This window comes from Rhineura floridana, chromosome 20, assembly GCF_030035675.1.
Source record: "Rhineura floridana isolate rRhiFlo1 chromosome 20, rRhiFlo1.hap2, whole genome shotgun sequence".
NCBI lineage: Eukaryota > Metazoa > Chordata > Lepidosauria > Squamata > Rhineuridae > Rhineura > Rhineura floridana.
In genome coordinates this window covers 6,972,781-6,994,666 of record NC_084499.1, presented here as the reverse complement: position 1 = coordinate 6,994,666, position 21,886 = coordinate 6,972,781, and the positions used below count along the sequence as shown (strand labels likewise).

General features: G+C 45.6%; 2 protein-coding genes across 11 annotated transcripts in view; one reads left to right on the top strand and one right to left on the bottom strand.

The window, feature by feature from the left end:
- ST6GALNAC6 (ST6 N-acetylgalactosaminide alpha-2,6-sialyltransferase 6) overlaps positions 1 to 21,886 on the top strand; it is a 67,062-nt gene that overhangs the window by 14,343 nt on the left and 30,833 nt on the right. For 2 of the 10 annotated variants that reach the window (XM_061604428.1, XM_061604427.1), the window contains exon 2: positions 12,459 to 12,666. In XM_061604428.1, coding sequence (XP_061460412.1) covers positions 12,459 to 12,666 — 208 coding nt within the window. Of the gene's footprint in view, positions 1 to 12,458; positions 12,667 to 20,027; positions 20,107 to 20,192; positions 20,327 to 21,886 lie in introns of those variants that run through there. The other 8 variants (XM_061604429.1, XM_061604430.1, XM_061604431.1 and 5 more) reach the window with 8 other exon arrangements.
- LOC133373953 (uncharacterized) lies at positions 1,014 to 19,130 on the bottom strand. Its single transcript, XM_061604438.1, has 2 exons — positions 18,963 to 19,130; positions 1,014 to 2,757 (listed from the first exon to the last, which is right to left on the bottom strand). The coding sequence occupies exon 2, from the start codon at positions 2,036 to 2,038 to the stop codon at positions 1,037 to 1,039; it is 1,002 nt and encodes a 333-aa protein (XP_061460422.1). The 5' UTR covers positions 2,039 to 2,757; positions 18,963 to 19,130; the 3' UTR covers positions 1,014 to 1,036.

The window sequence follows — 21,886 nt, the reverse complement described above, 5'->3', positions numbered from 1 at the left end:
ACTTACAAGCCAAAGCAGGTGAGCATGGGAACCGCGTTTATTGATAGATGGGGGTTTATATAGGTTTACCCCGAAGTTTACAGTATCATGTTCACGTCATAAAACATAAAGAAACAATTGCTAACTGCCCTAGCTTTAGGACGTATGTGACAAACAAAAAGGGGTACAGGAGAAGAACAAAAGTAGAAACATTGCACTGTCAACTTGTCTACATATTTCACATGTCCTTGAGATAAGCACTATGCAGGAACGGACAAAGGCGCATGGGAAGAGGAGGTTCAATTGCAACCGGGCGCCCTCTAACTTAAACACAGACATGGTATCATTTCGTCTTGCATATCAAAAGGGAGGGATACAACTCGAGAGCTATGAGGGACAATAAAGCAGCCTTTGACATTTCTGTGTGAAACATTTTGACAGTAATAAGCAAAGCCATAAGCATATATACGGTATGAAATGCATAGTAAGGGAGTCTCCAGCGTAATCCGGCTTTTATTATGTGAGCCACTGGAATGTCGGTAAGGGTCAGGTCACAAGGAAATAAATCTACATTTTATACCGAAAGTCAGATAAATGCCACTCTGGTTCTATTTCTCATGAAGCCTAAGCTGGTTTAGGTAAGACCAGTGAATTATAGTTTTATTAACACAGGGGTTTCAATTTGAACACAACAATCCCCCCTTTCAGCCCTGAGAGACTAGTTAGTATCTCAGGTAGCTGCATCACCTTGTTTGGATTGCCAAGCCGGTCTCAAAGCCAATTCCGTGTAAGTTGGCTGTGGTTTTTTGAAAAGGGACACTGTGAGTCGGTTCAGGCAGGCAGAGGCCAGTTGCATTAAATTGGGAATACATTGTACACAGCAACAAACTGAAATTAACAAGGCACCTGTTACAACAATATAAAATAAGATCTTATGCCAACTGGGCCAGGCTGAAAACCAATTGGAGAAGCTCGAGGCCAAGGAAAAATTCCCTATGTGCTCTACTTCGTGATATATATATTTCCGATGTCGTTAATGTGTTTTGTGACATCAGCCTTACTGTCTGTTATGCCCTTGTTCGTTGGTGAGATCCGAAAAGGCAATGGCCGAATCATTCATAAAACGCTCAAACGCTTGAGACAATTCTATGAGCTCCTGGTATGTTTTGGCTGCGCCATACTGTGGAAAGAAACCTCTCAGCACTGCCTCCCCTGCGCTTCTTTTGTTACGGCGACGCAGAGTAGGCAACGTGGAGGAAACCCGGAGTCTTGGAACTACCCTTCCCAAAGTACAGGTCCAGGAGCCCGTTACTGGTAATTTCCTTACCGCTGAGTGCCCACAAAGCCACCAGAGTCCAGCTGGGGTTTGATGATCCACTAGATCTGTAAGGAAAGGTACTAAATGGTGGTCCGCAAAAGTCAGGTGTAGCAAATGCTGCCAAATAGAAAGCCACGTTAAACCCGCTGCTTTTCGTGTTTCATTTATAAAAGACCAATTACCTGGTTTTGTAGAGTAAATTAAGCCATCGCATAACATCCCTCCCGCTGGCTGGCTTCCGCTGCCTACGCATACTGATCTAGCGATGGGCCCACTAAGAACCAACCCCCCTTCTAGTTCCTGTGAGCTGGAATGTGAGGCGAAGGAGAGATAGTCATTTAACGGCAATGGGGCCCCCGTCAAGGGGACTCCCGCCTGTCCGTGCGGTGGGGTGTGTGCACAAACATAACAGGTGCCCTTTTCCGGAGCTGTTTCTTCCATTAAGGCAACAAAAGTATTTCCGTCCCACCCATCGCCTCTTTTAGTGTTTCTATGTTTGAACCCGCCCCATGTTTTCCTGGTTTGTGTAGCTTGTGTCACCTTGTCTTGTATGGGTTTCTGAGCGCCCAGTTTATCTTTTAGCCATGCATAACATGATGGTTCTCCAATACCTACACAAAACTTTGGTCTTTCTGCCATCTTGGGCTGGGTTGTTCCATATTTAACCTGGAAAGTAAGCATGTTATATTCTGAACTTATAGATGTTATGTCTACCTCTGGAGGGCAGCCGTAATTAGGCATATGTCGATATTACCAGCATCGAAGTGCAAGTCTAATAGGCCATTCGATTTCAGCCTGGGTGCAATGCGTTACCCAGCGGCCAGTATAATTATGTTGCAAGATAACGGCTGATTTATGACACAACCGTCCCGCTATGTCAGCCTTCACTATCCCTTCCTTTATCTGATTTACATCGTAAAGAAAAGGGTCTGGGCAATCCCGTGTTTTTGGGATTGTTCGTCCAAAGTCTTTCAGGTAGTAATAATCATTATCATTGCATATCTTCACGTTCGGGGGGGGCAGCAAAGGGGTAAGGCATATCGAGCTAACACAGTCATCCCCCATAAGTAAATAGACATCCTTTCCGTTTGTTGGAGCATTTCTGTGTTGATGTCTTATTCAATGTCCGCGTTCTGGAAAGGGAATTGTGCCGCCTGCCACTGGCCGGTTTCTTCGTTCCTCTGCAACCGTATCTTGGGAACCTGGGGTGGTGGGGGTGCCGCTACTACAGCTGGCTTTACGTGGGAATGGTGTATCCACGACTTTCGTCCTTCTAGGAAAACAGCAGCTTGTGTAGTCAACAGGACTTGATGTGGTCCCGTGTATCTTGGCTGCAAGGAATCGCCCCTCACGAATTTCTTTGCCCAAGCAAAGTCCCCGGGGTTGTATGGATGCACCTGGTCCTCAAGGGGTACCGTCTTAGTGGATCCGGCAGCTTTCCACAGTTCCCGGAGCCTGGTCTGCAAAGAAAGATACTGGGATACAGTTATGTGATCTCCCCCCCAATAGTGAAACCTCCACATTTGGCAAGCACCCCCCTTTTGTGGGAGGCCTGCCATACACTAATTCGAACGGTGAAAGCCCTAACGCCCGGGTAGGGCGGGTACGCAAATGGAAAAGAACGAGAGGGAGTACCTGAGGCCACCTTAAGCCTGTTTCCTGAGTATACTTAGCCAACGCTGTCTTAATTTCCCGGTTCTGTCTTTCCGTCGCTCCGGATGATTGTGGATGGTAAGCGGTATGGAACACATGTTTAATTCCCAGACCTTCTTCAATTTTTGTCAAAATCTGTCCTGTAAAGTGTGTTCCTCGGTCTGAGTCTATTACCTCTGGAATTCCGAACCGCGGTATTACTTCTTTCAGTAATATTTTGGCCACCGTTGTTGCCGTAGCGTTTGTGGTTGGGAATGCCTCTACCCATGCTGTTAAAGGGCATACCATGACTAGAAGATGTTTCTTTCCTTCCGCCTTAGGGAGATCAACGAAGTCGATTTGGAGCTGAGTAAAAGGTGCAGCCGGCACGGGTCTACCCCCTTGTGGGGCCCTGTTTGGTAAAGCTGGTCCGTTGGCTTGGCAAATGTGGCATGCTTTCACTATTGCGCCGCGTACGGGTTGGATTCCAGGGGCATACCAGAAACGTGTGATCGAATCTGATAGGGCAAGTATGCCGTAATGGCCTCCATGGTCATGGAACCATTTTGCTGCTGCGTGATACAACGCTCTGGGTAGACACGCTCGGCCGTCCGGCATGGTCCATAGTTGTTGTTTCAGGATCGCTCCTAGTTCAGTCCATTGCTTCACTTCCTGTGGGGGTATTGAAACAGATACAGGCGGGACAAAAGCAGTGGTCACTAGTGCCAGAGTTGGCATACTCATAGGTAATAATGCTGCGTGGCGTGCAGTCTGGTCAGCCAGGGCATTTCCCAAAGTCACTGGGTCCTGTTCCTTAGTATGTGCCTTGCAATGCACCACTGCTAGCTGTAAGGGATCAAGAATAGTTTGTAACAGTTTTTGCACAAGCTCCAAGTGTTGGATAGGCTTGCCCCCTGCAGTTGTAAACCCCCTGTATTTCCACAGATGAATGTGACAGTGTATAACTCCAAAAGCATACCTGCTGTCGGTAAAAATAGTCACTTTCTTACCTGCTGACAATTGACATGCTCTGGCCAGCGCATAAATCTCTGCTGCTTGCGCTCCCCATCGTCTTGGGAGGGCTGTCGCCTCCACCACCTCCCACTGTGTTGTTATCGCAAATCCTGTATATCTTATCCCATTTTTGTAATAGGAGCTGCCATTTGTATCCGATTCTGGCAATGGCTCATCAGACAAGTCTGGTCTGATCTGTAAGGTAGATTGTGAGACTTGCACACAGTCATGCTCCGGGAGGGGCAGGGGTAAATCGGGTAAGAGTGTGGCTGGATTTAATGGTCCACAGCGTTCAAATCTGACATTTGGATTCTCTAGCAGCTCTGCTTCCAGCTGTTGCTGTCTTTGTGCTGAAAACACCTGTGTGGTACCCTTTCAATGCTAAAAAAAAAGGCATTTTGAGATCAATCACGGTAAACCACTTCGCGTCTGACTGATAATTGTTATTGGATCTGGAACAACAGTGTGCAAAGGGATCACATACCTGTTTACCGCCCTCAAGTCTTGGCAAAACCTCCACCGGACTGGATCTCCGGGTTTCTTTGGAGGTTTCTTTATTGGTAGTATTGGCGTGTTGCAGGGGGTCCGCTGCGGCCGGATAACTCCTTTTGCAATGAAGCCTTCTATTATGGGGCGTATGCCTTCTCTTGCTTCTAATGACAGAGGGTACTGGGCAACGTTTGGTGGCGGGAGGGATGGCTTTACCTGAATTCGAACGGGGCTTACTGATCGCAATAGCCCCACGTCTGTATCTTCCGTGCCCCACAAGTCAGATGGCAGGTCAGCAAGGTCTCCCGGTAAACCGTCTCCTGCATGTTTGTGTCTAAGTGTATTACCCGCAGGCACCCCTAATACACTCATCAGCAAGCCCACCCCTTCAGGGGTGCAGGTTAAGGTAGCCTCCAGTTTACACAACATGTCACGTCCCATTAAGGAAATGGGACAAGAAACAGAGTAGAGAAAAACGTGGTTAAACATTTTATCATTGTATTTAACTTGCAACGGTAGTGTTGTGCACATGGGCGTGGGGTTTCCATCTACCCCCATTGTCATTTTTACTTCTTTACTCAACCAGTTTCCTGGCGCTACATTAATCAGGGAGTATGTAGCTCCCGTATCTACCAGAAAGGTCACCGCTTGTCCTTGCACGTTTAGGGACAGTCTGGGTTCTTAAGTTGAGAGAGAGAGAGAAAGAAACATCCCTGCTAAAGACATCAGATTCATCAGACCGGATCCTGCCCCCTCCCTTTCCACAGTTAGTCATTGTTGGTGTGCTGGGCGCCCTCCGTACTGATCCCATGAAGCCGGCGTCTGTTGGACAACGGGAGGGGGTGGAGGTGGGTAATCCGCTTGCGCACCTGTGAAATCTGGGTAAGAAGGGTTGTTAGAAATGTGTTGCACGTTCCCTGTCCTCCACGGACAGTCCTTCTTGAAATGTGTGTACTCTCCGCACTGAAAACAAGCCCTATCTCCTTGCCATGGACTCCTCGTTTGTCCTCTTCCTCTCTGATTTCCGGCTCTCGGCCCCCTCGGAAAACATCTGCCTCTACCTCGAAATCCTCTATTTGGTGGCTGGCCTCTTATAGCAAGAGCCAGCATTTCAAAGTCCTCTTTTTTCTCCTTCTTCCTACTTTTCTCCTTGTCCTTATCCCACACAAAATCCGCTACTTCCAATATCACTGTCACAGCTTCCCCCCCCATCCGGGTCTGAAATTCAGAAAATAATCCCTCACCGCTGGCTGCGCTTGATGAACGAAATTGGCAATGAGGGTTGGGTGATCCAACACGTTTTCTGGGTTCAGATTTGTATAGCTACGTGCTCCCTCTAACAAGCGCGACCAGAATTTTCTGGGAGGTTCACTGGCTTCTTGTTTTATTGCCATGAATTTAGCTTGGTTGGGGGGTTTCTGTGACATCCGCTCCAAGTGTGTCAACAGCCTATCCCTGTCGGTCTGCAGCTGGGCGCGGCGAGGCTGCGTCCAGTCTCCCGCTACCCACGCTGCAGCCACCCGTGCTTGGTCCGACGAAGCTCTATTTCCCGCTGCCTCCGCAGCCCATGCAGTCTCCAACGTCCACAACCTGCTACGTTCTTCACCTGTCAGAACCCTTCTCAGCAAATGTTCCACATCCGAGTATGTCGGATTGTGGCTTTCGAACAACCTGCCCAACAACTCTCTAATTCTCCTTGGCTGCTCACCAAAAGTTCCAGCCATCCTACTCCATTCTTTTAAATCCCATTCCAACCAGCTCTTTAGCTCAACTACTTCGGTACGCTGGATGCCCCCTCGGGCATCTACGTACGGCTGATCATGTACAAGTAATGGCATCTCTAACGCTTCTGCCTCCTGCCTTTTCTTTTCTTTTGTTCGCTGGCGCGTGTCCATACCCCCTGAGGCACCCTTCTCCTCTTCCCTTTCATCTGTGTCATCATCCGACACACATGAAAGAAACCTCTTCTCCGGAGTGGGATTTCTGCTCCCGGGAGCTGGGAGCGGATCCGGAGCAGAAGGTATTATAGATCGGCTCAGGACCGTTCTTTTACTTGACGTATTGTCATTAAAATAAGAAGGAGGGGGTTCCTCAATGGACAGAGTTCTTATTGCCATCAAAGTAAGACTGTCCCATTTTTGTGACCCTATTTTCCATAGGAGCCAGAATTCCAATTGGTCTGGGTGGGTATCCCCAATCCGTCTCCGCAATCCCAACAACGGAACGGTTTCAAAGGACCCATCCCTCGGCCACCGTTCACCCGGCACCGATACTGCAGTCATCCGCGGTTCTTTTTTAAACCTCTCCTCCTCACTGGCAACTCTTCCTCTTGCCACAGCATGCACATAATTCCCAAAGGGCTGTCCTTGACCGGCACACCCTCTGTATTTCCCATGACGTCTGATAGCGGGTTTTTCCTCAACTGTGCTTTATCCCCGAACTGTCAAAGCCGCCCGCTCACATTGATAACCGAGGAAATCCTCGTGGCGCCTGTTATCAATTTAAGGGGTGCAATGGCAAAAAGGGGGTCCGCACAAGGGATCCCGGACGAGCCCCCAATTGTTAGATCCAAACCCAACACGCAAGCTGTCCTGTTACCCCAGCTCGCTTATTACACCCCAGGAGAGTGCGGAGCTGAGTAAAAATGAACCCACTATCAGAGATCAAACAACACAAAACAAAGCCTTTGCAAAGGGGACCCAATACTTACAAGCCAAAGCAGGTGAGCATGGGAACCGCGTTTATTGATAGATGGGGGTTTATATAGGTTTACCCCGAAGTTTACAGTATCATGTTCACGTCATAAAACATAAAGAAACAATTGCTAACTGCCCTAGCTTTAGGACGTATGTGACAAACAAAAAGGGGTACAGGAGAAGAACAAAAGTAGAAACATTGCACTGTCAACTTGTCTACATATTTCACATGTCCTTGAGATAAGCACTATGCAGGAACGGACAAAGGCGCATGGGAAGAGGAGGTTCAATTGCAACCGGGCGCCCTCTAACTTAAACACAGACATGGTATCATTTCGTCTTGCATATCAAAAGGGAGGGATACAACTCGAGAGCTATGAGGGACAATAAAGCAGCCTTTGACATTTCTGTGTGAAACATTTTGACAGTAATAAGCAAAGCCATAAGCATATATACGGTATGAAATGCATAGTAAGGGAGTCTCCAGCGTAATCCGGCTTTTATTATGTGAGCCACTGGAATGTCGGTAAGGGTCAGGTCACAAGGAAATAAATCTACATTTTATACCGAAAGTCAGATAAATGCCACTCTGGTTCTATTTCTCATGAAGCCTAAGCTGGTTTAGGTAAGACCAGTGAATTATAGTTTTATTAACACAGGGGTTTCAATTTGAACACAACAATGGCCAGGAGGGAGCTAATCGCACCTCACTCGGAAGGGAGTTCCACAGCCTAGGGGCGGCCACCGAAAAGGCTGTATCTCGTGTCCCATATGACATCTATTTCTACAAGGCAGTGTATCCTGTTAACCAGGTGCGGGGAACCTTTGGAACTCAGATGTTGCTGGACTACAACTCCATCATCATTGGCCATGCTTGCTGGGGCTGATGGGAGTTGTAGTTCAGCAGCCTCTGGCAGGCCACAGGTTCCCCACACCTGCTGTTAACCGAGTCTGTCGTTTTCAGAAGTTTGTCCTTAGCAGGGCCTGCAGGTGAAGGGAAGAGATGGGAGGAGGGAAAAGAATATTCTGAGAAGGTGACCAGAGATTCTGAAAAAAGCTTTCTTTTAAGAAGGGGTAGATACAAAACATTTATTTATTTATTTATTTAATAAATATCCTGCCCATCCTCCAAAGGGAGCCCAGGGCAGCCAAGACATAGGCCAATGTGGTGCCCTCTGTGGCTTTTTGGAACCACATCTCCCATCATCCCCAGTCCACAAGGGGAAGCATTGCAGAACAACGAATGAAGTGGAATGATGCGTGGTTGGTGAAGTGTAAATCCACCACTGAGGCACTATTGCATCAACTGAGGGGAAGGGGCATAGCTCAGTGGCACAGCACCTGCTTTGCATGTGCCAGGTTCAGTCCCTGGCTGCATCTTTAGGTAGGGCTGGGAGAGATCCCTGCCTGAAATCCTGGAGAGCTGCTGCCAGTCAGTGTAGGCAATACTGAGCTAGATGGACCAATGGTCAACTTCTTATGTTCCTATGCAATGACATGTTGCAGAATACACCTACCAAAAACAACAGCAACCCTTTACCTACTTCTCAAATACAATTATAATTTTGAATTCTTCCTGTCTGCATCATCAGGGCAGTGGGTTATTTCATCAACACCAGCAGCTCTGGGGGTGGCCTTCTGGCGTCATCTATCAGGACTAAAGGTCCCTGGTGTGTATGCATGCGTGTGAGAGTTTTAGGTTTTTTGTATGCTTACAACCTGTTGCTTATATGAGCCACATTGAGAACCATTTGATCAAAAGGCAGGGTATAAATCTCCCACAGAAACAGATTGCTTGGATTTTGCTCTTGTGGACCTTGGCGGCATATCTCTTTTTCCAGCACCTCACTGGTCCTCCTAATGGCTCTCTCGCTCAGTCTCTCTCCCCCCCCCCCAACTTGTTTGGTAACAGCTGAAATCTGATCAGGGCACAGGAAGAGGAGGAGGGCGTCCCTGGTTTGCTGCTCCTGTGACGAAGCATGAATGCAGAGGGGAGAAACCGAGACGTGTTAGGACCCAGAGGCTTGCAAAATCCAAGAGAGTCATCTTTTCCTCTGGATCCCAGAGGTTTAACAGCTTCTTTTGGTGGGATGTGTGAGTGAAGGTGGTACCAGCCCAGAGGAGCTGTTGAAAAACAGCCCTGCCTGCTGGAATCTGGAACTGGCTTGGTGGCACACCGCAAGATCAAGAAGGTGGTGTACGGGGGGGGGGAGCTGGCAGTGTCTGGAAATCCTGAGATGCAGTGCTGGTTTCTCTCTGATAGCTCCTAGCTTGGCTCACTGGGTTGGGACTGTCTGACAGCAGGCGGGTGAGTTTAACAACAAACAGGCCTTTCCTTGGATTGGAGAGCATCATTCAATCTTTCTTTGGGGAAGGACCGTAGACCTCCTCCAAATGGACCCAGCTGTCCATATCCTCAGTCCTGCCTGGCTAAGGCATGATGTGTGTGAGTGTAGCGGCTAATGATTTATTCAACAAATCTTCAAAGGATGGAGGTAAGGGTTGGAGAGAAGGATGGGAGTGGGGCTAGGGATTTGTGCGTGTGTGTGTGTGACTTCTTTTTCGGAGTGCACTGTGACCACCAAGTGGCAATATCTCCACCCAAAGAGGGGGAAAAACAGCACTGTAAGATTTATTTTTTAAAAGGCATGGCAATGTAGAAAGGAGGGGGGAAAGAAAACTAGAAAGCTGCCTTGCACTGACTCCGATCATTAGCCCATCTAGCTCAGTGTGGTCCACCCTGGCTTGCAGCTGCTCTCCACATTTTCAGACAGAGGACTCTCCTAGTCGTAAGAACATAGGAAGCTGTCTTATATGGAATGAGATCATTGGCCCAGTATTGACTACACTGGCTTGCAGCAGCTGTTCAGGATTTCAGGCAGGATTCTCTTACCTGCATATGCCAGGGATTAAACCTGGGACCTTCTTCATGCAAACCATGAGCTACCTTGAGCTACCGCTGATAGGAAAGATAGGAAGCTGCCTAATACCATGTGAAAGCATTGGTCCATCTAGTTCAGTCCTGTCTGCTCTGACTGGCAGTGGCTCTTTGGGGTTTCAGGCAAGGGGTTCTCCCAGCTCTACGTGGAGATGCGGGGGATCAAACCTGAGACCTTCTGCATGCAAAGCAGATGCTCTACCACTGAGCCACAACCCTTCCCCAAGTACAAGTAAAGGAGTTCAAAAGGCAAGGCAGGGAGTTTGATTTGGGGTGGCGAGAGGCTTTGCTTGTGAAGTTTCTGGACCAGATGCTCTCCAGCAGGGGTAAAATAATTTGCACGGGTTGGTGAGGCATAGTTGCTTAGTGTTCTTTGATTAACCCCCTCCCCAGCTGCTGAGCATATATCTGAGACAGATGACAACAGATTAATTTTCTGTGATTGTATCACACATTCCAAGATTCCTCTCTGGTGTTGTATATGGTTGATTGAGATGCTTGGGGGCCACCAGTGGATCCTAGGGATGAAAGAATCTGACAGTTTTGGTTCTCTCCAGTTTCTATTTTCCCATTTTAAGTTACATTTTCCACATTTCTGCAGCAATCGGCATTCTTTTTTAAAACAAAAAAACCCTCATGAAAATTCTTCAGTATTTTAGCATGAATTTCTCCTAATAAACATTTTTGTATGCATTTTTGACTAACACATGTTTACAAGCAGTTTCTCCTAATATAAGGCATTTTTGTATGTTATTTTCACTAATATATGCAATTTTATTTATTTATTTAAAATATTTCTATCCCGCCTTTCTACCCTATAATAGGGCACTCAGGGGGCTTTCAAAAATAAATCAAACACGTACATAATAAAATTGAAAACAATAAAATCACAAAAACATTAAAATAAAATTCATAAAATGCAATTAAAATACATAAAATACAATACATACATATATATATATACACACACACACACACACACACACACACATATATATACACACATATATACATATATATATAGGGATTGGTACTAAAGGGACTACAAGGGTAAAATTTAATGTAGAAGGCATAAAATCAATGTCAGGCTCTACCTTCAGTCCCTCCCAAAGGCTCTCCGGAACAAGATCATTTTCAGAAGTCTCTGGAAAACCATCAGGGAGGGAGCAGAGCAGACTTCTAGAGGTAGGGTATTCTAAAGCTTGGGGGCCACAGCTGAAAAAGCTCTCTCCCACGTGCCTGTCAGTCTAATGTCTCACTCCAGGCACGCAGAGGAGACCAGAGGCAGTTGATCTTAAATCCTGGGCAGGTACATATGGGCATAAGCGGTCCCTCAGGTACATTGGTCCAAGGCTGTTTAGGGCTTTAAAGGTCAGTACCAGCACTTTGAATTGGGCCCGGAAGCAAATTGGGAGCCAGTGGAGTCAATAAAGCACAGGGGTGATAGGCTCCCTGCGCCGTGCTCCAGTTAACATTCTGGCTGCTGCATTTTGAACCAACTGCAATTTCCGAACCGTTTTCAAAGGCAGCCCCACATAGAGTGCGTTACAGTAATCAAGCCTCGATGCACCAATGCATGTTTCACTGTGCCTAAGTCAACTGCCTCCAGGAACGGACGCAGCTGGTAGACCCGTTTGAGTTGGCCAAAAGCACTCCTGGCTACCGCAGCCACCTGATATTCAGGATCCAGGAGGACTCCCAAACTGCAGACCTGCTCCTTCAAGGGGAGTGCAACCCCATCCAGAGCAGGTTGCATTTTATGCACACTTGTTCCTAATATATGCACTTTTGTAAACATTATTTGCTTGGAGAACTACATTGCAAAATTTGCAGATTAGTGCACATTTCGAAGGATGACTGTATTTGGTTCCCATTTTTAGGAAAGTGCAAATCTGATAGATTTAGCCTTAAATGCAAACTGAATTGAATTTCTACCCCATCCTTACTGGATCCTCAGTCTGGATCATTTGTGTGTTTGTGCTGTGAAATTTGACCTCACTTGAGGTTTTTCCCCCAAAAGAATTACCTCTAGTGGAACCTTCATCAACCTTGTGCTCTTCTGATGTTTTGGACTCCAGCTCCCATCAGCTCCATCCAGTCCAAAACATCTGAAGGGCACCAGGTTGGCAAAGGCTGCCCTAATGAAAACACCTGTTTGGGAAAAACTAGCCATCGAGTGGCAAGGAGCGGGAGATTATTCCAAACTTGGTCTTCTTCCATCTGGTGTTATTTGCTCCAGCATAGCTAGATAAAAAGCACTCTGCTCCAAATGGCAGACTCGCCCGTGAGAGTCTGTGACTGCTTTCAATTTGATCCCCCCACCCTCAACAAACATATTTGAAAAGCTGGGCCATCTGCATTTCAGTATTTTTTTTAATGTATTTTGCTTTAGCAGATCTTGGAAAGCAAGACCACTGGCTTGTAGGTTTCACTGTCCATCCCATAGTGATGCTTTGAATGAAAGGAACAAACATGCAAGCTGGATCATGGAAGAATGGTCCAGCAACCGGGACCGGCACCATCTCATGGCACCTCATGAAGGAGAAGACCCCCCCCCCAACCATGCACCCTGCTTCCCTCTTGTAAGATATCCTGCCTCGGTAAGGAGAAACTTCAACTTGGATTGTCTTTACGTGGTTTTGCTGGGCTTTTAAATCATACTTGTAGGACTTAAATTGGGCCCACGCCCAAATGTCCAAACAGCAGTAGTTGCATGCATGTTCAGTTCCCCTTCTGTGATCTACTCCATCTCTCCTTCTACTAGCAAACTCGGCTGGCAAGCGCCGACAGTACCGCAACCAAAATGAGGGTGGTATTGGCATACTCAGGGTGACGAGTAGGGATCCCGATATTTGAAAAAGTACAAAAGACTTTCTTGAAAAAGAAAAAGAATCTGAGCATGCTTAGTAGCCACAAGAAGTAGAGTGACAGTTGTGAAAGAAAAACTGAAAACTAGGAGTAGGATGGAATGGACTTCCCTAAAAGAGGCTGGCTGGCCGGCATGCTGAGCTGGGGCGTTGCTTTTAGGAGGGAGGTTATGCTGCAACATTTTGTCACAAGTCCCACTTTTATTTAGAACAGTTTATTTAAAATGGGATCATAGAGTAGAAACACACTCACCATTCTGCTGGTTCTAGCGTGTCTGTATCCCTCTCTTCGGAAAACAGGGGCACACAACACTATTTAAACCCCACCTCTCTTTACTGTAAAACTTGGTGGGAGTTGCTTGAGGGCTTTTGAAAAAAATTCACTTCTAAGAGATTTCATAGCTGATCAACAGATCAACCCATTCCCCCTCCAGGCGTGGCTAATGGAAACGCTTTGATCTGGTGACCAGTGTGTTTACAGCCCCAGCCTGTTGAGTTCAAAAAATTTCCCCAAAATTTCTTATTATTTGCAACTCATGCATGGAGCAGTTCTTCTCTCATGAATGTGTTAAACCACCTTTCACTGAGTCAGAGTAGACAGTACCATGCGTGCTGAGGAGAAACTCCGCTGACCCAGTATTGTACAGTTCAATACAAATGTTATCATGTGGCTACAGATATCCTAGTATTGTCTACTCTGGGGGTCATCAACCTTTTTTCAGCCTGGGAGCAGATGTGGATTTTTGAGTGAGTGCTGCGTATGTCACCTCCTCTACTTTGAGTAGAGTTAATCTGAGCCTTGGAAAGGACATAGAGCTGAAAAGAGGAAGTGAGAAAGAGAGTCACTCTTCCAACTTCCTCCTTCAGCTTTATGCATTTTTCAAGGGAGAAAAAGGTAACCACCCTCACCACCTCATGACCAAAGGGGCATTAAGTGTGTGTGGGGGGGGCTCAGAGGCTTCACGGGCATCAGGGGAACACCTCAAAGGTCATCACTGTGTCCTCAGGCACCTCACTGGCACCCCCTGGTCTACTCTGACTGGCAGTGCCACTCCTGAGTCTCATGCAGTGATCTTTTGCATTCATATTATGGGGTAGGATAGGGGGAGAGGAGACCTGGCCCTTTACCTTTTGCTACTGTTTTTACCTCTCAGTTACTGTTTGTTTAGACGTCTATGTTGTATGATTCCCTGTCTCTGCTGGGTTGTGTCTGGTTGCTGCTGATCCAACACAGGGCCTTCTTGGTCGTGGTGCCCCATTTATAGAATGCCTTCTCTGGCAAGGTATGCCTGTCTCCCTCATTTTTAACAATGAGGAAGAATTTAAAAACATCCCTGTTCATCCAGGCATTTAATGGCTGGCTGCAAGTCACTGCTTCTGGCAACCCTCAAATTATTTAGCTGTGAGGATAATTGTTTTTAAACTTTTTAAATATTTTCAGGTTTTTTAAAAATTGGCTTTTAAACGTTAGTTGTATTTTTGGCTGTTTTGTTGTATGCTGCCCTGGGCTTCTTTGGGAGGAAAGGTGGGATAGAAATTTAACAAATAATATTAAAACTGGGGGAGGGAATCAGGGTGAAGTTTGTGGATTTTATTAAGCCCCACCATTTCTTCCTCCAATAATTTGAACTCTGCCTACACACACACAATTTATTTGGCTTTTTTAAAATATAAAACTGCCTTGGATTTAACAACTTGCATTGTCGCCATAGGCAACCAGGAATTCCACGCAGGTGAGTGAGTGTGGATCACTCCGTTGCTCCTCTGCCAGCCCACGTAGTTTGTATGCTAATCTCAGAGGAGCAAAAGCCACAATCAGTATGGAAAAGCATATGGAAGGTGTTTGGTTTTTTTTTACATGCTTCATCCCTCCTCCTGTGCCAGCCTGATTGGTGAAAGTCAACTTTTTTTTACTAGCCTGCTAAAAGGGCTAGTAAGCCTGCATTTCCATGCTGGTTGCAAAAAAGGGAGAGAAAAATATTGCCGGCTTTTGTGGGTTCATTTGCAAGGCTGATTGATGCACATATGACTGAATGTTACATGGATGTGCGTGTTACAAGGAAACAAAATCAGAAGAAGAATAAACTGAGAGCTGAGACAGTGCAGTAACTCAGAGACTGAGCTGTAGACTGGGAAGTCCCCAGTTACAGTCTCGCCTCTGCCATAAATTCACAAGGTTGCCTTAGGCGGGCTGCTCCCTCTCAGTTTCACACACACACACAATCAGCAATAGGGACTGCTAATAATGCTGACTAATGAACCTACGGACACGCCGGGCAGCTGCCAAGTGTTGTGGAACGCACTGCTACATCGGCTGTCCCTGGGCATGTTTCCCACAGCCAGGCCTATGGATTCTCTCCCACTGGTGCCATCACTGGTGGCAGTGATGGCCACCAACTTGGGTGGCTTTAAAAAAGAGGATTAGATAAATTCATGGATGATAAGGTTATCATTAGCTATGATGGCCGTGCTCTGCCTCTACGGCGGGAGGCAGTATGCTTCCAAATACCAGTTGCTGGAAACCACAGAAGAAGAGATGGTCTTGCACTCAGGTCCTGTATTTGAGGTTCTCACAATGGGCATTGGGTAGCCACTATGAGAACAGGATGCTGGACTAGATGGGCCATTGGCCTGATCCAGCAGCCGGGCTCTTCTTATACTGCTACGTTCTTAAGTCAGGAGTTTGCAGCGTCCTCCTGTGGGCTTGCTATATAGCTTGGGATGAGGGAGAAATTCAATTCAGTTTGCATTTAAAGGTGAACCTACTTAATTTGCTCTTATCCAAATTTTGCAGTGTCGTTCTCCCACCAAGTGATGTGTATAAAAATGCATATACTGGGGTAAAGTGTACATAAAAATGCATATATCAGGGATCATATCCAAGGTGGCTTACTGTGTGTTTGATGCTACTTACATCTCCTTTTAATTTGCATGGTTCATGTGACGTTAATGGCAAACAAACAATTATGCAGTTTCCCCCTGTAAATCTGTACTAACCCAATCTGCTGATAATATGAAAAGGAGAGGAAAATATGATAATACGAAAAGGAGAGGAAAAACCATTTCCGCTACACTCCTTCTTGCAGAGGCTTTGCTCTGATGCTTTTAGGTGGGTATGTCAATTGTTCCCCTCTCCACACCCACTACCTCCTCCTCTTTTCTTTCATTTAGTTTCCTCTGGGCTGACAAGCAACTTCCAGCTGCTCTCCTCCGTTCTGCTGGCCTTTTTTATGTTGCTGCACACGGTACCATTATTTTTCTTTTCCCCAAAACTTGTGCACCCTGCTCAAACAAAGATTTGTATTTCAGCTGTATCATACCAGTGAAAATACAAATAATCGCACTTCTGGGTTGTTGTTGTTTTAAATGGAACCTACTGAGGCTGATAGAACAAACTGAGCATGCCCAGTTGCCAAGCATTATTATTAAATTATTATATTAGAGGACGTGGTCATTTAAGAACTGTGTGATTGATCCTTCCCCTCAGTGTGAATAGAAAACACAATGTTTGCAGCTAGAATGGAGCCCTTACTGTGGACGGTGCAGATAGAAAATGGATGTAAAAACAGTGTCTTTAGTACAAAGTAATGCTCCCAGGTGATAAGCCCTTGATGAAAACAACATACAAAACTGCATTATGTTAGGGAAAATTGCTTTGCAAAAATGTGTATATTAGACATAAATGCATATGAACAGTATCAGGAGAAATCCACACTAAAACATTGATGAATTATCATGAGGACTTATTTTTTTTTAAAAAAACACACACAAAATGAAGACTGTGAATCTGAAATTAACCGATTCACCCATTGCTGTATAGAGCTATGCAGAAGTTGCTGCTTCTCACTGTGAGCTTAAGCATGTAATCACTGGTTAGTCAATGCTAGTCCTACTCAGAGTAGAACCCGTTGATGTTAACAGGAATGACTAACCTAGGTTCATTAATTTCTTTGGGTGTACTCTGAGAAGGGCTTAGCAGAATACAATTAGGGAAGGGCGAGAAATTTGATTTAGTTTGCCTTTCAAGCCGGATCTCTCAAATCTGCACTTTCCAAAACAATATGAGGACCAAAACACAGCCACCCTTCAAAATCTGCACTTATCTGAATTTTACGATGCAAGTTCTCCAGCCGACTAACGTTTACAAAAATGTATATGTTAGGGGAAAGTGTGCATGAAAATGAATACATGAGTGAAAATAACATGCAAAAAATGCATTGCAAAAATCTGTATGTTAATCAGACCTGCTGTGCTTATTAGGAGAAATTTGCACGGAAATGCTGCAGAACTTTCATGAGGATTTTTTTAGAAAAGAAAATTCCTACAGAAATGTGGAGAAAAGAATTTAAGGTTGGAAAAATGAGAAAGTCAGAGAAGCAGAACTGACTGATCCTTCCATCCCTAAATATAGCCCATTGTTCAAAGACACACAAGCACTTCTGGTTCTCTGGATTTAATGCACAGTCTGAACTCTTTATGCTCTTGAGGCTTTTTATATACCCCCCCTCCGCTCTCTCTTAGTAATTCCATGAATTCCTTAGTCAGATTTTCCTAGGATCATAACCCTAAACGATTATGTCACAAAAGTTTGAAGGTTCCCCCTCCTTTTTCAAAGTAAGCTAGGCATAAATCTCATCACCCTCCTGCTTAGCCAGCGGCTCATGGGCTGTCAGCAGAGAGCTGAGTGCATTAGGGAGAGGCAGAGGAAAATTCCCAGTATGAGGGAAGGCCGCTAGATTTGTTGGAAAGTGGTTTATATTCCTTTCTCCATCCCTTTCGGGAGCTTTGCTGAAAGAATCAATTGTATGCATGTTTTACTCTGACATAAGCCCCACTGAGATTTGTGGGGCTTACTCCCAGTTAGAATGCAGCCTTCATGTAAGATGTTGGCATTTCAGCACTATTGTGATGCCCAGAATGTTCTTTCAGAATCACGAGATGCTGGGATTTCATTTTAACTCCCACACGTTATTAAAATTCTTTTAACACATTGTTAAAGGACCTTGAAAACAATCCTCGCCTTTCATTATACTTAAAATGGCATGCTCCTAGAGATTTTTTGGTTTTGTATTTTTTGGGTATTTTGCAATCTAGGGATGGGCGAATCTGTCAATTTCATTTCCCCATTTTTCTAGTTTTCAGTTCTCCACATCAGTTTGCACATTTTTCTTTAAAAAGTCTTCATAAAAATTCCTGAGTTTTAGTGCGAATTTCTCCTTATATACACATGTTTGCGTGCAATTTGGCCTAATATGCACATTTTTGCAAAGTAATTTTCTCTGATATAGTATATTTGTGTAAGTTATTTTCACTTAATACGTGCATTTTTATGGACACTTCACCCTAGCATGCGCAATTTTGTACACATTACTTGGCTGAAGAATTTGCGCTGTTACACATGTGTATATTGAGAATCTTCATGTGTGAATCTGCCACCCATCTATCCCTTTGAACATGCCTCCTAGAGAGGAGAGGGATCTTTGGCTAGAGATAAACCAGGCGCTTTGCCCTGAAATGTGCCTAAATAGTATGTGTGGAGGACCCTCCGTGGAGCAGAGTGGTAAGCGGCGGTAACACAGCTGAAGCTCTGCTCACGGCCGGAGTTCGATTCCAACGGAAGGAGGAAGTCGAATCTCCGGTAAAAGGGGTCGAGATCCACTCAGCCTTCCATCCATCCATGGTCGGTAAAATGAGTACCCGGCATATGCTGGGGGGTAAAGAAAGGCCAGGGAAGGAACTGGCAATCCCACCCCATATATACGGTCTGCCTAGTAAACGTCGCAAGACGTCACCCTAAGAGTCGGAAACGACTCGCGCTATAAGTGCGGGGACCTTTACCTTAGTATGCGTGTAACTGAAGCTATGTAGATCCAAACCAGGCTAAAGCTAAGCTTTCTTAAATTGCAAGGAACGAGAAGAGTAGAGATACAAAATCATTGTTAGTGTTAAATTAGTTATATCCTAACCCATTCATAACACTGAGGTAAAGGTTCCTACTGTTACAAGAATCAACAGGTAGCAGAAATTACCTGTCCTAGGTCCAAGAGCGAGGGAAGTAGAATGATATGAAGTGATATGAAGGCGCTCTGACCAAAAAACAAGAAATAATCCCTTTGCCTCAAGGTTTGTACAGTCCGAGACACTGAAGTCCTCTGCTGCATTTCTTGAGAGCGTAGTTACATGCTGGAGTTCAGATCACCATCTTATGTCTCAAATACAGTTTTTCTCTTACAGCGTGAAAAGGAGGGGTCTGGGTATGATATGACCTTATGCTGTGAATGTATTTCCTGCTGACATTCTGAGAAAAACCTAGTTCTGCTCTTCCGGCGCTGTCTTAATGGGATTTTTCTACTATGTGAAAGGAAAATCTGCAAAAAGAAGATAACATTTAATTGAGGGCCTGCACATTCTTCTGTAAGCGCTAAAAGGTTGCCATAGCCGCTTTTCCTCATCTCACAGTACTCAGGCAGACACAGTGAGTCAGGGGACAGGGGTGCAAGGGGTAAATGTAATCCAGAATACTCCAGGGCTTTGCCACCCTTTCGGTTCTGAGTGAACCAAAGTGAGGTTTAGCCAGAGTACTCCTAACAGCGCATGTTGAAGGAAGTCTGTGCTTCAGATTGTACATTGTTTTGGAACATCCAAATTAGGTAGATTTGCCTTTAACTGCAAACAAAATTGAAATTCTCTCCCCATCCCTCCTGCAAACCTTGGGGTACTCCTGAGCATGCGGATACCTCCTCTCTTGTTTTTTATTGACTCTATTTTGGCTACAACAACCCAAGTGGCACTCAACAGCTGAGTTTGCTATTAGAGGGATTGTTATTAAGCATAAAGTGGGTGCTACTCCTCTTTCGGAGCCCAAGGCCTCTGGACAGGACAAACTGCAAATGAGACTGGAAACGTCAGGATGCCAGAGAGAGAGAGGGATCCCCAAGTCCAAAGCTCAAGCTCAGGGAAAAGATGTGCAGTGCCAAGCCTTCCGCTCAAGACAGAGCCGTAGCCAGGGCTCCCTCTTGCTTGTTGCTACTCACGCCTTTCTGCCATGTGGTATAAAGGCGTGTCTTATGTTGACTAGTGATAAACATTTTGGGTAGGACTGAGCTGTTGCTGTGCCCGCCCTGTTGATCATGAAGCTGCTGATACAGAAAGCCACATCGAGACTTCCAGCTGGTGAGTGTCATTTCTGAGGCTTCTGTTTTGAGCACACTTTCCCAAGCCCCCCTTTTTATTTCCTGGTTTCTCCACTTCTTCCTTAGAGGGCTATTTCTCTTCTCACCCGAATCCCTTTTACTCTGCTCGAACTTGGAAAAAGATGGCTGCCGAAGCAAGCAGTTACCTATCTCCCTTACTGTTCAGAATAAAACTTCATGTTACTCTTCTTAGAAGCCAAGTAAGTGTAACAGATCTATCAAGTTATCTTCAAAAGAAGTTTCCTACTTTTTGTTTATATTGCTGACAATGGATTTCGAAACATAAATTTTCGGTGTTTGTTTAACACTCAGTAGCCTTGAGCATTGCCTCGGAGTTGATTTAAGAGACTAACGAACCTCTCCCTATACTGTAATGTGATCTATAAAGAACTACAAAGAACTCCAGGAATTTGTTGGTAGCTGTCAGCTCTACACTGCATCAGCAGTGCCGGGGGGGGGGGGGCCTGGAAATTCCTGGGTCTTTGGCAGGGAAGGAAAGTCCTTAGCCAGCAGTCGGGTTGTAAATCTGCCAGGCCTATCCGAAGCGTACTTGCCGAGTCAGAAGTCCAGAAGCGAGGTCAGTGCAGGTCCGGGATCAATTGCCAAGGGGTCAGTCAAAGAGATGCTGCAGGGAAACTAGGTCTACACAAAGCCACGCCTGACGTTGCAGTCAGCAACAAGCTGCAGCCAAGGTGTGCCTTATAAAGAGCAGGATGGACAGCAGGTGTGAGCCCTCAGCGTTTGGGCCTTAAGGAGACAGGCCTGCCTCTCTTCTGCCTGACCTTCTGCTGTCTACGTTCTGCAGGTGAGGGGGGAGTATCCTGTTCACTGTCTGCGTCTGGCTGCAGGGCCTCTGCTGTCCCTGGGGTGCTCTGCAGCTGAGGGGCAGAAGGAGCTGGATTCTCAGGAGGCTCCTCCGTGTCTCCTGCTGCTCCTGGGTCTGCTGCTGTTACTCCCGAGTCGTCCTCATCTGAGGAGTCCTCTGACGGGGCCATGACAGTAGCATTGTTATAGCACAACAGCATTACAGGAATTTCTAAGTCGGGCAAACTAAAGCTGTTTCCAGCTCTGATTAATGTTGAAAACCACTTAATTGGTAACATGGCAAAAATCTAAAGACCTAGGCATCAAGCCGAATGCCGAAGAGTGGTTACTCCCCGTGAGAAAGAAACAAGCCAAAATTACACAATATTACTACCCAAATGATAACAGTGTAAGCAATGCAAACTGTAATAAAGCAAACTCTAAGACTGACATTAAAGACTTACTACAACATGATAACACACCCAACAACTGCACTTTAACAAATTTCTCTCTCTGGCACTGTAACAAAATAGAGAATGATTCACCAAACCTAGCACAAGAATTGGAAGAGGCAGAGGAAGAACAACTCTCAATGCAATTTATGTCTGAGCTCAATAATACAGCAATTAGCACATCTAGCTCGATGCCGCCACTTGAGTCTTCAGATTCTTATGAGGTAACTAGACATAGTTCCCCATTACCATGTCTGCATCTAAGGGAGCAAATAGCCCCCGAGACCCCTAATTTCTGTACAGCAGCATTGAATGAGACCTGGTATCAGAAAAGATCTGACTCATCACTTCAAATTTCTAGACCAATGGATGATTGGAATATGCTGACTACAACAGCCCTTACTATCCAGCATGATGTCCTGGATGAAAAGGTCTCTCTTAACAAAAAATCAACATCATTCAACGAAACTTGGAGTCAAGCTGTAACACATTCGTTGACTCTGA

Coding starts and splice junctions, on each gene's coding strand:
- LOC133373953 (XM_061604438.1), bottom strand. CDS start 2,038: ATGCCTAATTACGGCTGCCCTCCAGAGGTAGACATAACATCTATAAGT.